The sequence below is a fragment of the Rhagoletis zephyria genome, unplaced genomic scaffold (genome assembly GCF_001687245.7).
Source record: "Rhagoletis zephyria isolate East Lansing unplaced genomic scaffold, Rhagoletis_zephyria_1.1 Rzeph_scaffold_05446, whole genome shotgun sequence".
In the NCBI taxonomy this organism is placed as follows: domain Eukaryota; kingdom Metazoa; phylum Arthropoda; class Insecta; order Diptera; family Tephritidae; genus Rhagoletis; species Rhagoletis zephyria.
In genome coordinates this window covers 28,651-41,975 of record NW_016162529.1, presented here as the reverse complement: position 1 = coordinate 41,975, position 13,325 = coordinate 28,651, and the positions used below count along the sequence as shown (strand labels likewise).

Below are 13,325 nucleotides of genomic sequence, written 5' to 3'. Positions count from 1 at the left end.
TCATCTGTGCTCTTTAGTTTCCTTATAAGGAATTTTATTGGATTACATGGTACATCGGACCAATGTTGAAGTTGCAAGATCATAGAAGAATATTACGCACGCTTGGCAGAGATCCCACAGGTGGAAATAAGACCATCGGTAAAACTCATGACATCGAAAGGGATTAGTATTCCATGTGGTATCACAGCGCTACTATTCTTGGCCTATGTATGAGGAGGATTATGCTCTTTAGTCGTTTAAATTTAGCTAAAAATATTTACTTTACAGACCGCTTTTACTTTTAAACGTTATTTTTGTATTGATCAACGCAAAAGATCTTATTAGGCAATATGTTGCTCAAATTTCAACCTTTCATCGATATATATATGTACATAGGTACTAAATGGTTCTTACTTTTTCAATTATTTCATCTTTAATTTTTAAGCTGTAGCTATCGGAGCTAACGTTAGCTGCTCTAGATATGACCAAAAACTTTGTCTTTTTCACATTTAATTGAAGAGTGTTTGCGCAAAACCATTTATACAAACAATCTCTTGCATTTTGGTCATTGCATTGGGTAGATTTCTGTCACTGAGGACTAAGAGGGTATGTTCAGCGAACAATTTTACCTTACAATGTTTCAATACTGAGTTTATGTCGTTGATAATGGATATTAAAGAGTAGTGGAGCTAACACCGAACCTTGTGGTAGACCAATATCCACTGCTACCTTTGTGGATAGAGATGTGTCAATCGCCGTTTGTTGCTTCCTATCAAATGTTATCTATACCAATATATTCGAGTGTTTTTTTAGTATTATTTCCCTGTGGATCGTCTCGAAGGCTCTCTTATGGTCCACAAACACCGCCAATATAGTCTTCTTGGAATTAAGGTCTTCTTTCTATTGTGCTAAAACCAAGTTTAGCGCAGTTTCACATGAGTGATTAGCCCTAAAACCCGATTGCTCCTTAATGAATATTTTATTAGACTCAATATAGTTTATTAGTTGATTTTTTACAACCGTTTCCAAAATTTTTTCTAAACCAGATGTTTGTAAGAGCATCACTCGAAAACTAATGCATGGAATTGAGTGCAGTTTTCACCCATGTATTTCTGGAGGTCTAACTTAAAATATAGAAAGAAAAAATACGAGTTGCGACCTTTCTGAAAATTATAGTTTAAGTAAATTGATATGCTAAAGAAAATATTCCATTATGGCTTTTAAAAGAAAGAGCCTTAAGAAGACTTGCTACCAGTTTCAAAATTTTAATTTAATTTAATTGATAAGATAAATTGAATATTGCAAAATGGCTTTCAAACTGAAGTAGCCTCGATACGCTAGTATTTTTTAGACGGTCTGAAACCGGTTTTTCATGGGCGAGAGCGGGAGAGAGAGACTGAGGTAAACTACTACTCTCTTCCCCTCTCGAACGGTTTCAGACGGTCTGTCCAGGTTTAGGAAAGATTACTGCGGAAAATATTTTTGAGGAGGGTTAGTTACCACCTGTTTAAAAAATTGTATTCAATTAAATTGATAAAATACATGAAATATTACAACACGGGTATCAAACAACACAAAAATACTTTTAAGTCGCAGTGAAGCACGCTGGGTATTTGCTAGTTTTGAATGAAAATTAACGAAATTTTGAATATCGTGAAAATACTAAACAACGAATACTTCTTTGCGTAACTGTATGAATATGCCCTAAGCTTTGTCTTTTAATTAAAACATACATATCCCACACCTAAAGTGCGCTAACTCAAAATTCAGATCGGGAAATATAACTGCTTGTAGATCGTACAGACTCAACGCAATTAATACAAAAACAAATATAACAATAGTTTTTTAGTTAGTAATCATGAAGAAATAAATATTTGTATTCATTGGAGGTAAGTCCTATACATTGAATTATGCAAAAAAAAAATGTATATATACTTTTTTTTTTAGTTGCAGTAGTTGCAGTTTTAGTAGTTGTTTTTTTGATTGCATTTTAGATGATATCGCACACCTTCTCCAAAAGAGGCACAACTCAAAGAAATAATGTGGCCGACTTTTTCTCAAATTAAGGCAAACATTTTTTTTTTCAGGTTTATATTCACTAACTAGAAAACTACTATTATACCTGTTTCTGCATCAATTGCGTTGAGTCTGTACGAAATACAAGCAGTTATGTTTCCGGATCTGGGCTCGAATCGTCACATACGATATCGTACCACTCGTCACATAAAAACACATTTTTCGGATTATAACATACATACGTGAACGTACTCCTTGTCCCATTCAGGGCTCGAATCGTAACATCCGTTCACGGATCGAAAACCATACGAAAGAAAATTACGTCTTACCGTCAGTCGTATAAGCTAAATGGGGTATAAAGTACGTTCACGTATGTCATAATCCGAAAACTGTAATTTTACGTGACGAGTAATACGATCACGTATGTGACGATTCGAGCCCAGCTTATACTGCCTAACCTATCACGTAATTTTCTTTCGTATCGGTTTCGATCCGTGAACGGATGTTACGATTCGAGCCTTGATTTTTGAGTTGTGCCTCTTTTGAAGACGGTGTGCGATATGTAGGTACATTCATATATGATCCCTTATGACATTTACATCTTTTCCTTGAAGCAAAATACTGTTGTTATGAGGACCACATTTTTGTAATGAGGTGTCGCAGTAGAAGTTTTACTATGTTATTTGGGAGCATGATTTATGTTGTACCATTAAATATTAAATCAATTTTGCTAAAACCTGAAGTTTTTGTCTAATTTATGCCAACAATTTTGATAATGGGCTTTGGAATAACTTTGTTCCTTCTTATATTAGCTAACTTTAGACCATCGTTAGCCAATAACAATAAGAAATGCAATTTTGTTTGTTATTTCATAACTTAAATTCAATTATTTATTGCTTGTAAACAATATTCCACGAAAATGTGTATTATGTATATAAGTATGTATTTTGTTCCGACAAAAAACGGGTATAGATAAAATAACTGATTTTAATTTCAACTGTAAAAAAGTATATACACATACATACATATTTAATGTAAGTATAATTCTTTACAAAATGTCTGGAAGTTCAATAGTTTGTAAATTTGTACATAAATCTGTACATAACATCTAATATGTATGAAAAATGTTGGGCGTTAAAAGGCAATTTCACTACCATGAGTTTTCATATAATCTAAGAAGTAATAATTGTAATGCAAAGGCGTTCTCTGCACCTGTATAGTACGTATATTCTAATTTTTCATATTACTACTCTTATCATCTTCATTATCAACATCATCATCTTCATCGTCATCATTACCCAGCACATATTCCACCACCTCGTCGATTGGATAATTGTTCAGCAATTCTTTAATGGAGTCATTATGAATTACTACCGTAAATAATAGTTTAACATATTCACGCATACGCGTTGCATAGTCCAAATCACGATATGTTTCAGCATCTTTCATTAGGTTATAACCACAATTTTCAATGACACGGCACAAAACCTATAAAGGTGGATAATAATGAAATAATATTTTAATAAACTAAATATTGAATTAAACTTACGTTCTCTTCGGTGTTAGTTGGCCAGCCGAATTTTTTCAAAGTTTTGTTGTCGACCAACATATCCAGCAATTTTCCAACGTTCTCTTTAAGTTTAATATCTTCTTCATTCAATTGAATAGGGTCACTGGGCGTTAATGTTTCTGAGGCAATAGCGACTGCCAATGACTCACCTAACGATTTACGTTCCTTTTTAATTAGTGGTGATACATCTATCGGACCCACTGTAACCGTTTCGATGGGACCAACACCATCCAATGGTATAACTGTGAATTCTTCGTTTTGAATAACTATCGCACCTTCACTGCTCGCATTAGGAACATTACTGACAATGAACTCCTTCACCACCAAACCCCCTTTATTTCCATCGTCTGTATTATTGTAAATTTCTTTGCTGCTCACACTACCAGCTGCCATAATAGCGGCATTTCCTTCGGTTTCGCTTAGAATCTGAACTTCATTTGACTCTCCACCTTCTATTTTGTAAACATTTTCGCTATTTTGGACTGTTTTGTTTTCCTTCGGTTTTTCGTTAACGAAATCTTCAGGATCCACTTCGTGTACTTTGAGGATATGAAATTGCAAATCTTTTACGGTTTTGAAGTCCTCACCGCAGACGGCACACTCAGTGCGAGGGCGTCGTGTCGATTTGCGAGAGCTTGACTTGTGTGTCTTAGTTTTCGCTAGAAGATGAAACAAATTATTATTTTGAAATTAAAGATTTTTGAAATTAACCAATCGAAAGAAACTTACCTTTGTGAACATAATTTGCCATGTGTTCTTCTAGCTGAGACTGATCCGAAAATGTTTTGTTACACTCGTAGCATTTTTTCGTGTGAATTTTTCTATGCTTTTCGAGCCTGTTACAATTTTTCAAGTATTAAATGCATATACAATTCATTTGAATTTCACTAAGTAAACTCACTGGTTATTCGTTTTAAATTTTTGGTCGCAATCTGAGCATTCGAAAGGAAAAATATGAGTTCGTGCGTGATTTCGTAATTGAGATGCTTGAATAAAACTTTTATTACACTCCGGGCAGCTGTGTGGCCGTTCACCTGTATGCCGCTTCATATGACGATTTAAAACTTCTTTAACGGCAAACGATTGATTGCACTGCAAAATATAATTTGTTACCAGGTACCCAACGGAGCGGATCGTAAATTTAAGGCATGTACAACCCTACGACTTACGAAACAAGAATTATTTCAGAATTAATCTCTATAAATCTAATAAGGCACACAATATTTTAATTTATAAAGGTCTATAACTATTTAATGAATTGCCTAGTAATATAAAGAATAATAGAAACATTATTGTTATTTAGAGGACTCACAATAAGCTATAAGATAAAATTGAAACTATGTATGTATACGCAAAAATGTACCTGAAAGTTTAAAATAGCTAATGATAAATAAAGAACAATAATAATAATAATAATAATAATTAGATGGACGTAAGGTTATTTATTATTTTAAAAATATTTTGGAAGGTTTACACCCACTTACCACAGAACAAGTGTAGGGTTTCTCACCAGTGTGGTAGCGCCGATGTTTTTTCAGTGCAATTAGCGAAGGAAATTTCTTTTCACATAGGTCACAATCGAAAGGTCGCTCTCCGGTGTGCGTTCGTGTGTGTATACTTCAGGTGTGAAACAATATTACTCAATACTATTTTTAACGATTTTGAAAAGTTGTATTACTTACTTTAATGTAGATAAACTATAAAAGCAATTTTTGCATTGTGGGCATCTATATTCGGGTTTCTTGGTCACATGTGTACCCAAATGCTGGCGAAGATGTGCACGTAAATTGTCCAAACGAAAGAAAGATTTATCACATACTTTACATTTCATAGTATCGGTGCCATCGGCTGAGCAAGAGGAATACTTTTGATGGCGTTTGAGGTGATACGCCCGAGTAAAGTCCTTTCCACATATTTTACAAGCGAAAGGCTTTCCACGATTTTTATGCTGTTCTTCGTGTAATTTTAACAAATTTGCACTGCGCAATTTCGCATTACAAATCGAGCAAGGATAGTCATTGAATTCAGAATGTGTTATAAATATATGACGCTCATAGCTCACTTGCGATTTGAACGATTTTGGGCAATCTGGGCAGTTTATATGTCCTAGCTAATATAGTAAAAAATTATAATTAATCAGCACGCGTGCTAAAATATAAGGCTTCTTGATTATTCCAATACATACGTGAAATGTGTCATAACTTTCGCCGCAGCAAAAACATACATCTTTGTTCTCCATTGTAATAGCATCTTTTTCGATCTTGTCAAGGTTTTTTAGCATTTCATTTTTTCGCAAATGATATCCACAGTCATACCGACAAAATTCCATATGATTTTTTAGCCCCTAATTAAAAAAAAAAAAATTCAAAATAAAATGAGATAATTAAACTGTTTGGGCTAATTACAATAAAAAATATACATACACATACACTTGCATGTATACTTACACTGAAACGTCGAAAAGTTTTGTAGCATTTGCCGCATACATGCTCCACCATCTCACTTTTTCCGTCAGTGTCTTCAGGTTCATCATCGCTAATTTGTAACTCTTCAGCGGCTTCACCTGCAGCACTTGTTACATCTTTTTGCTTTTCGGTCTGATCCGACAGTACAAAAGCTATTGTCTCCACACCCTCAACACTTCCTTCTTCTTTAATAGTTTTCAGCACATAATGATCCATATCTGAATTATTCGCTGGAGTAGCATCGCTATTTGCTATAGAAAGTTTGACATGCTTAGGGGATGTACTTGATTCGGAACTATTTGGTTTCGCACGTTTAGCAGCGCGTTGATTTAAGATTTTCACAGCGCTGCTGGGTTCTTTGACCGTCGGGCTAGATTTTTTGATGGTATCACCCATATTGTCTGAAATAAAAATAAAAAAAAACATGCGTGCATATTTATATGTAAGTACGTACATATACAAATACGATTAATGGATATTTTCATATAATAAACACGAGTTTTTACTATCAACCTTATATTCAAAGCGTACTAACTCAAAATATATAGGTACATTAGGGCTGTTCAGGATATTGGTCAAATGATACAAACATTGCATTTGGTCAGAGAAACCAAGGTTGTGAAAAATTGCTCGCGCCATTTTTCCCTAAAATGGTTTTAATAATGGGAGAAGAAATTGCGATAACTAAATAAAACTTGACGCAAATATTAGAATTAATGTATGGTAGATCGGTGCTGAAAATCGGCAAAATCGGACAATAACCAACTCACTTCGCATATAACTATAACTTTCCGAAATGCGGAATAATCTTGCCGTACTAGTTGATCCTTAAAATGGTAAGAGCGCAGCCACACCACATATATTTATATTTACTTTTTTCAAATTCCCTTTTCCATAAATTTCTGCTAATTTTGTTATCGAAATCCTGGTTAAGATGGAATAACATTCGCTTGAGGGATTAAATCAGTAGGCGTAAAGACATAATTTTCAAGCAAATTTAGTAATTCGTACCAATTTTCAAATAAAATGCTGTAAATTAAGTGCTTCTTTGTATGTTAGAAAACTTAGTTTAATAAAACAAAAGAATGTAATATATATTGTAGAGATCAATGTTTTTGCATTTTTAGAAGTAATATTCATTTTTATATAAGAACCAAAAAAGTTCGCAACTAAAGAACTTGACTTTCTATTAATTTTATTAATCACAATATATGTATGTATGAACATATGTATGTATGTATGTCAGTGCATAATTTATTTAAATATAGAATAAGGAAATTTTTTGTTTTCTTTGTGTAGTGATGAATCAAATTAATAGAAAGCCAAATTTATCTTTGTGGAGTGATGAATATAATGAATGGAAAGTCAAGTTTTTTATTTGAGAACTTTTTTTATTGAAGATTTCAACTATTTAGATGCTGCAATTGTTTTTTCTTTCAATTGATCAAATTTATTATTACATATATAATGATAAGTACATTTCATACGCGTTCTTCAAAAACGATTTAATTCAAAATTTGTGGTTTTTCATGGGCTAAATTTATTCACCGCCCTTATTGTATTTTCTTATAATTTGCTGAAAAAATATAAATTACTTAAAGACTCCCTTGCCCATATGATTAACATGTGCTCCGGGGGACTGAGCTTATACGCTTTCCTGTATGCAGGAATATAGGTAAGTAGATAGAAGAATTTAAATTTCTTGCAACCTATTTATTGTAAGATATTTTGCCACACAAGGACGAGTGAGACCTCTCTTTTTTTAACCTTATTGTAAGAGACAACTGATTCCAATAACCTGCTTAGAACAGTCAACACAAAAATCGTTACCAATTTTTAGGCACTGTATGTATTTAAAAAACTATTGAAAGTCCGATACGAAAAAGTGCCAACGTCAGCAACGCCTAGAAGCAGTATACCACACTATAAATAAATAAAATTTCGATGGAAGAAAACTAATCTTGAGGCGCAAGAGCCATGGCCGAGTGTCACGTATATATAAAATTGGACGAACGCACACACTCTGACACACATGTGTTAACATCGGTAGCAAAACGAATGCAACAAGTCTTTATCCAAACTTTGAATTTCAAAGCCCTATATTTGCATATCCAGAAGTTGCGAGAAAGCGACCACCATTGGGAATGCAATAAATAAGTTACTCTGCCTATTTTGTTAAAATGAGTTGCATATTTTTTATGTTACTGCAAATATTCATACATTTTCCTCGAGGTTAAACTGCAAATAATTATTTATTTGTAGATAAGCGCTCAAATTCCTTCGCTATCGGCTCTCAATGTTACTTCCAATACTTCACACCGCATTATAATAAGTCTAATTTTAATACAAATTGATTACGATGCACTTCTTGCAAATATTTATCTCAGATTTACAATAAATCCTAATTTATTTGCATAGTTTTTCGTACAATTTTACAGAATTTACCTAATTTTATGCTTTAAAAACGAATTCCACAACTTTCCATGAAATGCAATAGCGGCGTTGCCATACTTTGACGCCATTGATTTTTCTGAAAAATAAAATCTATTACAATTAAAAGGTATGAACTAAACAGCTGCACTAATGCATTTATTTGCAGAAGATCCCTCAAGGTTTCAAGCACAGTATACCAGTGGAAAAGGTTTTTGTTGTTGTGGCTGTTAATTTGGTCCCCATAAAGGACCTGAGGGTTTCGAGCAACTGTTTGGCCGCATTCAGGGTGCTGTGCAGCAAAATAACGTGGTGAAAATTTTTAACATCGGTTAAATGGCGAGAGAAATATTGTTATGTGGTTTATAAGTTAACATGCACGTAAAAAAATACTTTATACTTCAATACAACTAATTTGCGGTATTTTTAAAATTCGAAGTGATCTTAAAAATATTTGTTATGAAATATGTACTTTATGAGTTATATGAAAACTATGTTATATGCAAATATATATTCCGATTTACTTTAAATAACTGGTGTAAAATGTTATTTATATGGATCTAATTTTAATAATAATATTTATTACCTTCACCTACATTACTTTTAATGCATGTTTTCACGAGTAGTTGCAATTTCTTCAATTGTCTCTAGCAGACTATACCCGTTAAAACTAAATAATTTCACAATTTCTACCCTATTATAGGTTTATATTTTAATAAAATGGGATCAATTACTGAAGATTATATAAACTCCGATCAAATTATAGTACTGAATACTTGTGGAACAATTATTTAAATTAAATGATCAATAGTGAACGCACTCGGAGTATATTTTGGAACACGGAGCGAACTGTGCATATTAAGACTAAATAATTTTTCATAAGCTTATGTTTTAATAAAATATGATATATTAAGAATATATTAACTCCGATCAAACTATAGCATTAATAGTTTGACAAACTATAGGAGTGTTCGCTATGCAAAAAATTTGAACAAGTTGGTACCAATTGTTCGTGTTCGTTTAGCCAAAAACCCAGTAAAACTTGCAAAGAGAGAGCACAATTCTGACATTTCATTTGGGGGGGAAGTTGCAAATTCGTGCTGGGAAAATTTTTGCCAGTAAGAATTTGCAAGCAGGATTGTGGCACACGGTTGCGTTTTTGTCAACATTCATTTGAATCAACGAGTTCGTTAAATTCAAAAATGAACTATCTTGTTGCATTTGGTTTTATTCAATACCGATTTGAGCTGTCGCACAGTGGTATCAAAAAAAAGCTATCAATGGGTAGGTTCAGAAGGCGCAGCAGTTGAGCGCAACCGTTGCTAAAAAAAATCAGTGATCGTTATGCGTTTTCTGAACGACTTCATACATTAGCTGTCAAATTCAACTCTCAAAGGTACACACCAACATGTTGTCTCAAATGATCAGAAAAATATTAGGATCATCTACCACGCAACTATTCAGTTGATCAGAAGTACGCGACAACGCGTTCAGAAGGTGCAATCGCACCAGTTACTGAGCTGTTGCGCCTTCTGAACGTGCCCAATGAAAATGCGTTTCTCTTGAAATCTAGTTAAATCTACGTTATTTTTTATAAATAAGGCCGTAAACATTTCTTAACATCGTCAATTTCCATATTCTATTTTTACACTTTCAATTTCACTGACCAGCGCCGCAAACGTGGTTTTTATCCGCATCCCGATCATTGCCAAAGAAAACACAGCAAAGAGTTTTGGTTAGTAATAATTTAGGTGGCAATTTTTTTATTTTCTGAAAGCTGGTATCACCGACTGCTTCTTCTTCAGTGTGCCATAAAATTTCGTCTGGCAAAGTGGATGTTTGTGCGTTTTCGCGATTAGTGCTATTTTAATTGAAATGTGTAAAATATTTCTAAATAAATGTTAACCGAAGTTATCGGTGCAATTGATAAGAAAATTAGTAAGCACCTGAGTAATATAACAACGTTTCAAGCAAATTGCTCTGACCATTAACACTACATATATATGTATAGTACATATGATGGTGTGGGCGCTGATGCAGTGGAATTGAAGCGACTGCTGTAGTTATTTTTCGAGAATACCCAAAGGAAAGGAAGAAAGAAGGTATGTACATTCATACGTAGTATATAAGTGGAATGAGATCTCTTCGTATATCTTCTCATGTGTTAGTACGTACTGGTGTTGTGCAGTGCGTGTACAGAAGAAAATAATTAAAAAAATTGAAATTCTTTATGAGCTTGAATCAAAACTACTTTTTAGTTGCTAAATTTAATTTAATTATAAAGGATAAAAAGCAGGTTGAAAACGTGGAAAGAATAAACTGCTCAATAGTGAGGTAGTTATATATGTATTGTGAAAAATCAATACAACCCCTGGTACTTCAACACCACCCTCTGGCAATTACATCTTGCTTTGTAGGATTCAGATTAAGTGTGTATACAGAGATAAGGAAAAACGGATTCTGTGAGTACATAAAAAAAGTAACTAAAATTCAAATGGTGAGGCACAATTAATAATTTAAAATTTAACTTTTTGCAATAGAAAAACCAACCGTATATTTGCGAGTCAATTGACTGAAATTAATCAATTAAGCACTTTAATAATGCCTAAAATGGTATTGGTCCTGATACGTTGTTCGCATGAGGCGATTTTCCAAGCAATTTTAGTTGAATCAAAAGTTGGGTGCACCCCAACTTTATTGTAAGCCATTAGTTGAAAGGCCGTTCACACCAGGCGATTTCTGCTTTCAACTAAAAGTTGCCTATAAAATCGCCTCATGCGAACACCATATAAGATGTCAACGTGCAAACCTACTTATTACATGTACATAAATCCATAAATATTGTAAGGGAGTAACCGATGACATTTAAAAAACCGTACATACTGGGTTTATAATCATGTCCAGTTATATCTTTCTATATATTTGGTGTAGTATATGTAAGCTTATCAACATACCTACATATACATATATGTATGTATGCATATAGATATAAAGTGGGTGCAATCCCGTATTCCTCGGACTAAAACTAGTACAACTGTCAAAAAATAAAAATTCGCTCAGAACTGTTAAACTGATAATTAAATGGGCCATAAAACTGCGTACTCAACAGGATTTGAACACTTCTGAGAAAAAAGTTACAAATTTAGGTGGAAATTTGTTGCATTCTATTGTAGTCTTTTACAAAATTTAAAACTTGAGTTTATGTGGTTTCTCTTTAGAGAATGAACTGTATCCTAATTGAAAATTCTTAAAAATGAGTAATTAAACATAAGTGAAAAATAATATCACTTTGAAATGGGAGTGCTATAGATATAACCAATACTGTACATATATCTATGTATGTGAATATGTACATATGCATGTATAAACGAGCATAAAGTACCAACGGGTTCCAAAAAAAAAATATGTGTCCGTCCATATGTTTTACATACTGATACAGCTGCTCACCCTCATTGGAGTGGACAGAATCGTTCATATGAAGCGAACTTGGTTGGATCGTTGTATGCTTATTTTACGGTTTTTTTTATAATCTTTTGCATTTGGTATATATGAAAATATGTACATATGTATATTAGACCGCATTATCAAAAAAAGTTGCGATTTTTCCGCCGGGATTACAAAATGAATTATATTTTAAGACTACCAAAATATTTCGGAAAAACATTAAGATTTATGTGAACTGTACTGATTGGAAATATCTTCAAAAATAGAGTTTTTAATGAATAAAAATAGTTTCTTAAAGGATGTCAAATGACAGTTTAAGCTTTAAAAATCTACATAAAATTGTACAAACCTTTTTTCAACGGAATCATAATAATGACATATTTGATGCACTTTTTAAATTTTTTCAAAGATTTGTTTAAGAAAAACTTGAATAACTGGGCAAAAATTATATCGATATAAACTTGTGAGGTATCTGTGGAAAAATATTTTCTTTTTATTTCTTTGCAAAAAAACTCATTCACGTCCCAATTTTTCTTTATAAAATACCAACACATCTTAATTCAACATAAAATGAGGCTCGTTTGTCTTACCTTTCTCTTTCATGCTTTTAATGAGCTTATTTGCAAAGAGATAAAAAGGGTTAGAAAATTCCTTTCCAACGATACCTTATAAGTCTGAATCGGTAAAGTTTAGGCTGAGTTATTCAAGATTTTTTATAAACCAGTTTGAAAAAAAGTTCAAAAACAGCATCACCAATCTCTTTATTGTGATACCGTCGATTTTTTTTTAGATATTTTTATGCAAATTTTTTAAGCGTAAGCTGTATTGTCATCTAAGGTGATTATTTTTCCAAAAAAATACATAAAAAACTGTTTTTATTCACAAAAAACTCACATTTTTGGAAGTATTTTAAAATCGGTCTAGCTCACGTAAATCTTAATATTTTTCCGAAATATTTCGGTTAGTCTTACAGCCGATTTCACAGTTGATAAATAACTATAGGTTAATAAATAATTAGTAAATCAATAGTTAACTGTCCAATGGTGGCGAATTAAGTATGAGTTAAACATCTATTAACTACACTGAAAACTGACCAGAAGAGATAATCTTTTGGTTATAATTAAACATCCATTGAGCAATAATGTTAAAATATAATAAGTTGCGATCCCCTACGAGTCCGGAGTAGACAGAAATAGTCAGAATCAGTCAGATTTTACTGGAAATCGATTCCGTACTCGGTTCTCTGACTATTGAGAGGACAAAAAAGAGAGTAAATACGGTTCTCTCTGTCAGAAGTTACCAGTTTTAGTCCGAGAATTTGTTGCTGGTAAATTCTGGTAAATGTGTCAAACGATCAGCTGTAGTGTGTTTGGCAACCAAATTGTAAACAAAAGAAAAGTGCACTCCGCTAATTCAAGTTG

General features: G+C 33.0%; 1 protein-coding gene across 4 annotated transcripts; it reads right to left on the bottom strand.

Annotated features, from left to right (window-relative positions):
- Positions 1-2,515: 2,515 nt before the first annotated feature.
- On the bottom strand, positions 2,516-8,567 carry su(Hw) (suppressor of Hairy wing). 4 transcript variants are annotated; one of them, XM_017627760.1, is made up of 10 exons: positions 8,251-8,529; positions 6,013-6,431; positions 5,751-5,909; positions 5,248-5,675; positions 5,050-5,182; positions 4,467-4,657; positions 4,295-4,401; positions 3,715-4,224; positions 3,545-3,642; positions 2,516-3,483 (listed from the first exon to the last, which is right to left on the bottom strand). In XM_017627760.1, the coding sequence occupies exons 2-10, from the start codon at positions 6,424-6,426 to the stop codon at positions 3,226-3,228; spliced, it is 2,298 nt and encodes a 765-aa protein (XP_017483249.1). In that variant the 5' UTR covers positions 6,427-6,431; positions 8,251-8,529; the 3' UTR covers positions 2,516-3,225. The 4 variants fall into 4 exon arrangements, with proteins under 4 accessions (XP_017483249.1, XP_017483248.1, XP_017483246.1 ...); XM_017627759.1 differs by having other exon boundaries at positions 3,545-4,224; positions 8,251-8,364; positions 8,476-8,523; XM_017627757.1 differs by having other exon boundaries at positions 3,545-4,224; positions 8,476-8,567.
- Between the last annotated feature and the right edge of the window lie 4,758 nt (positions 8,568-13,325).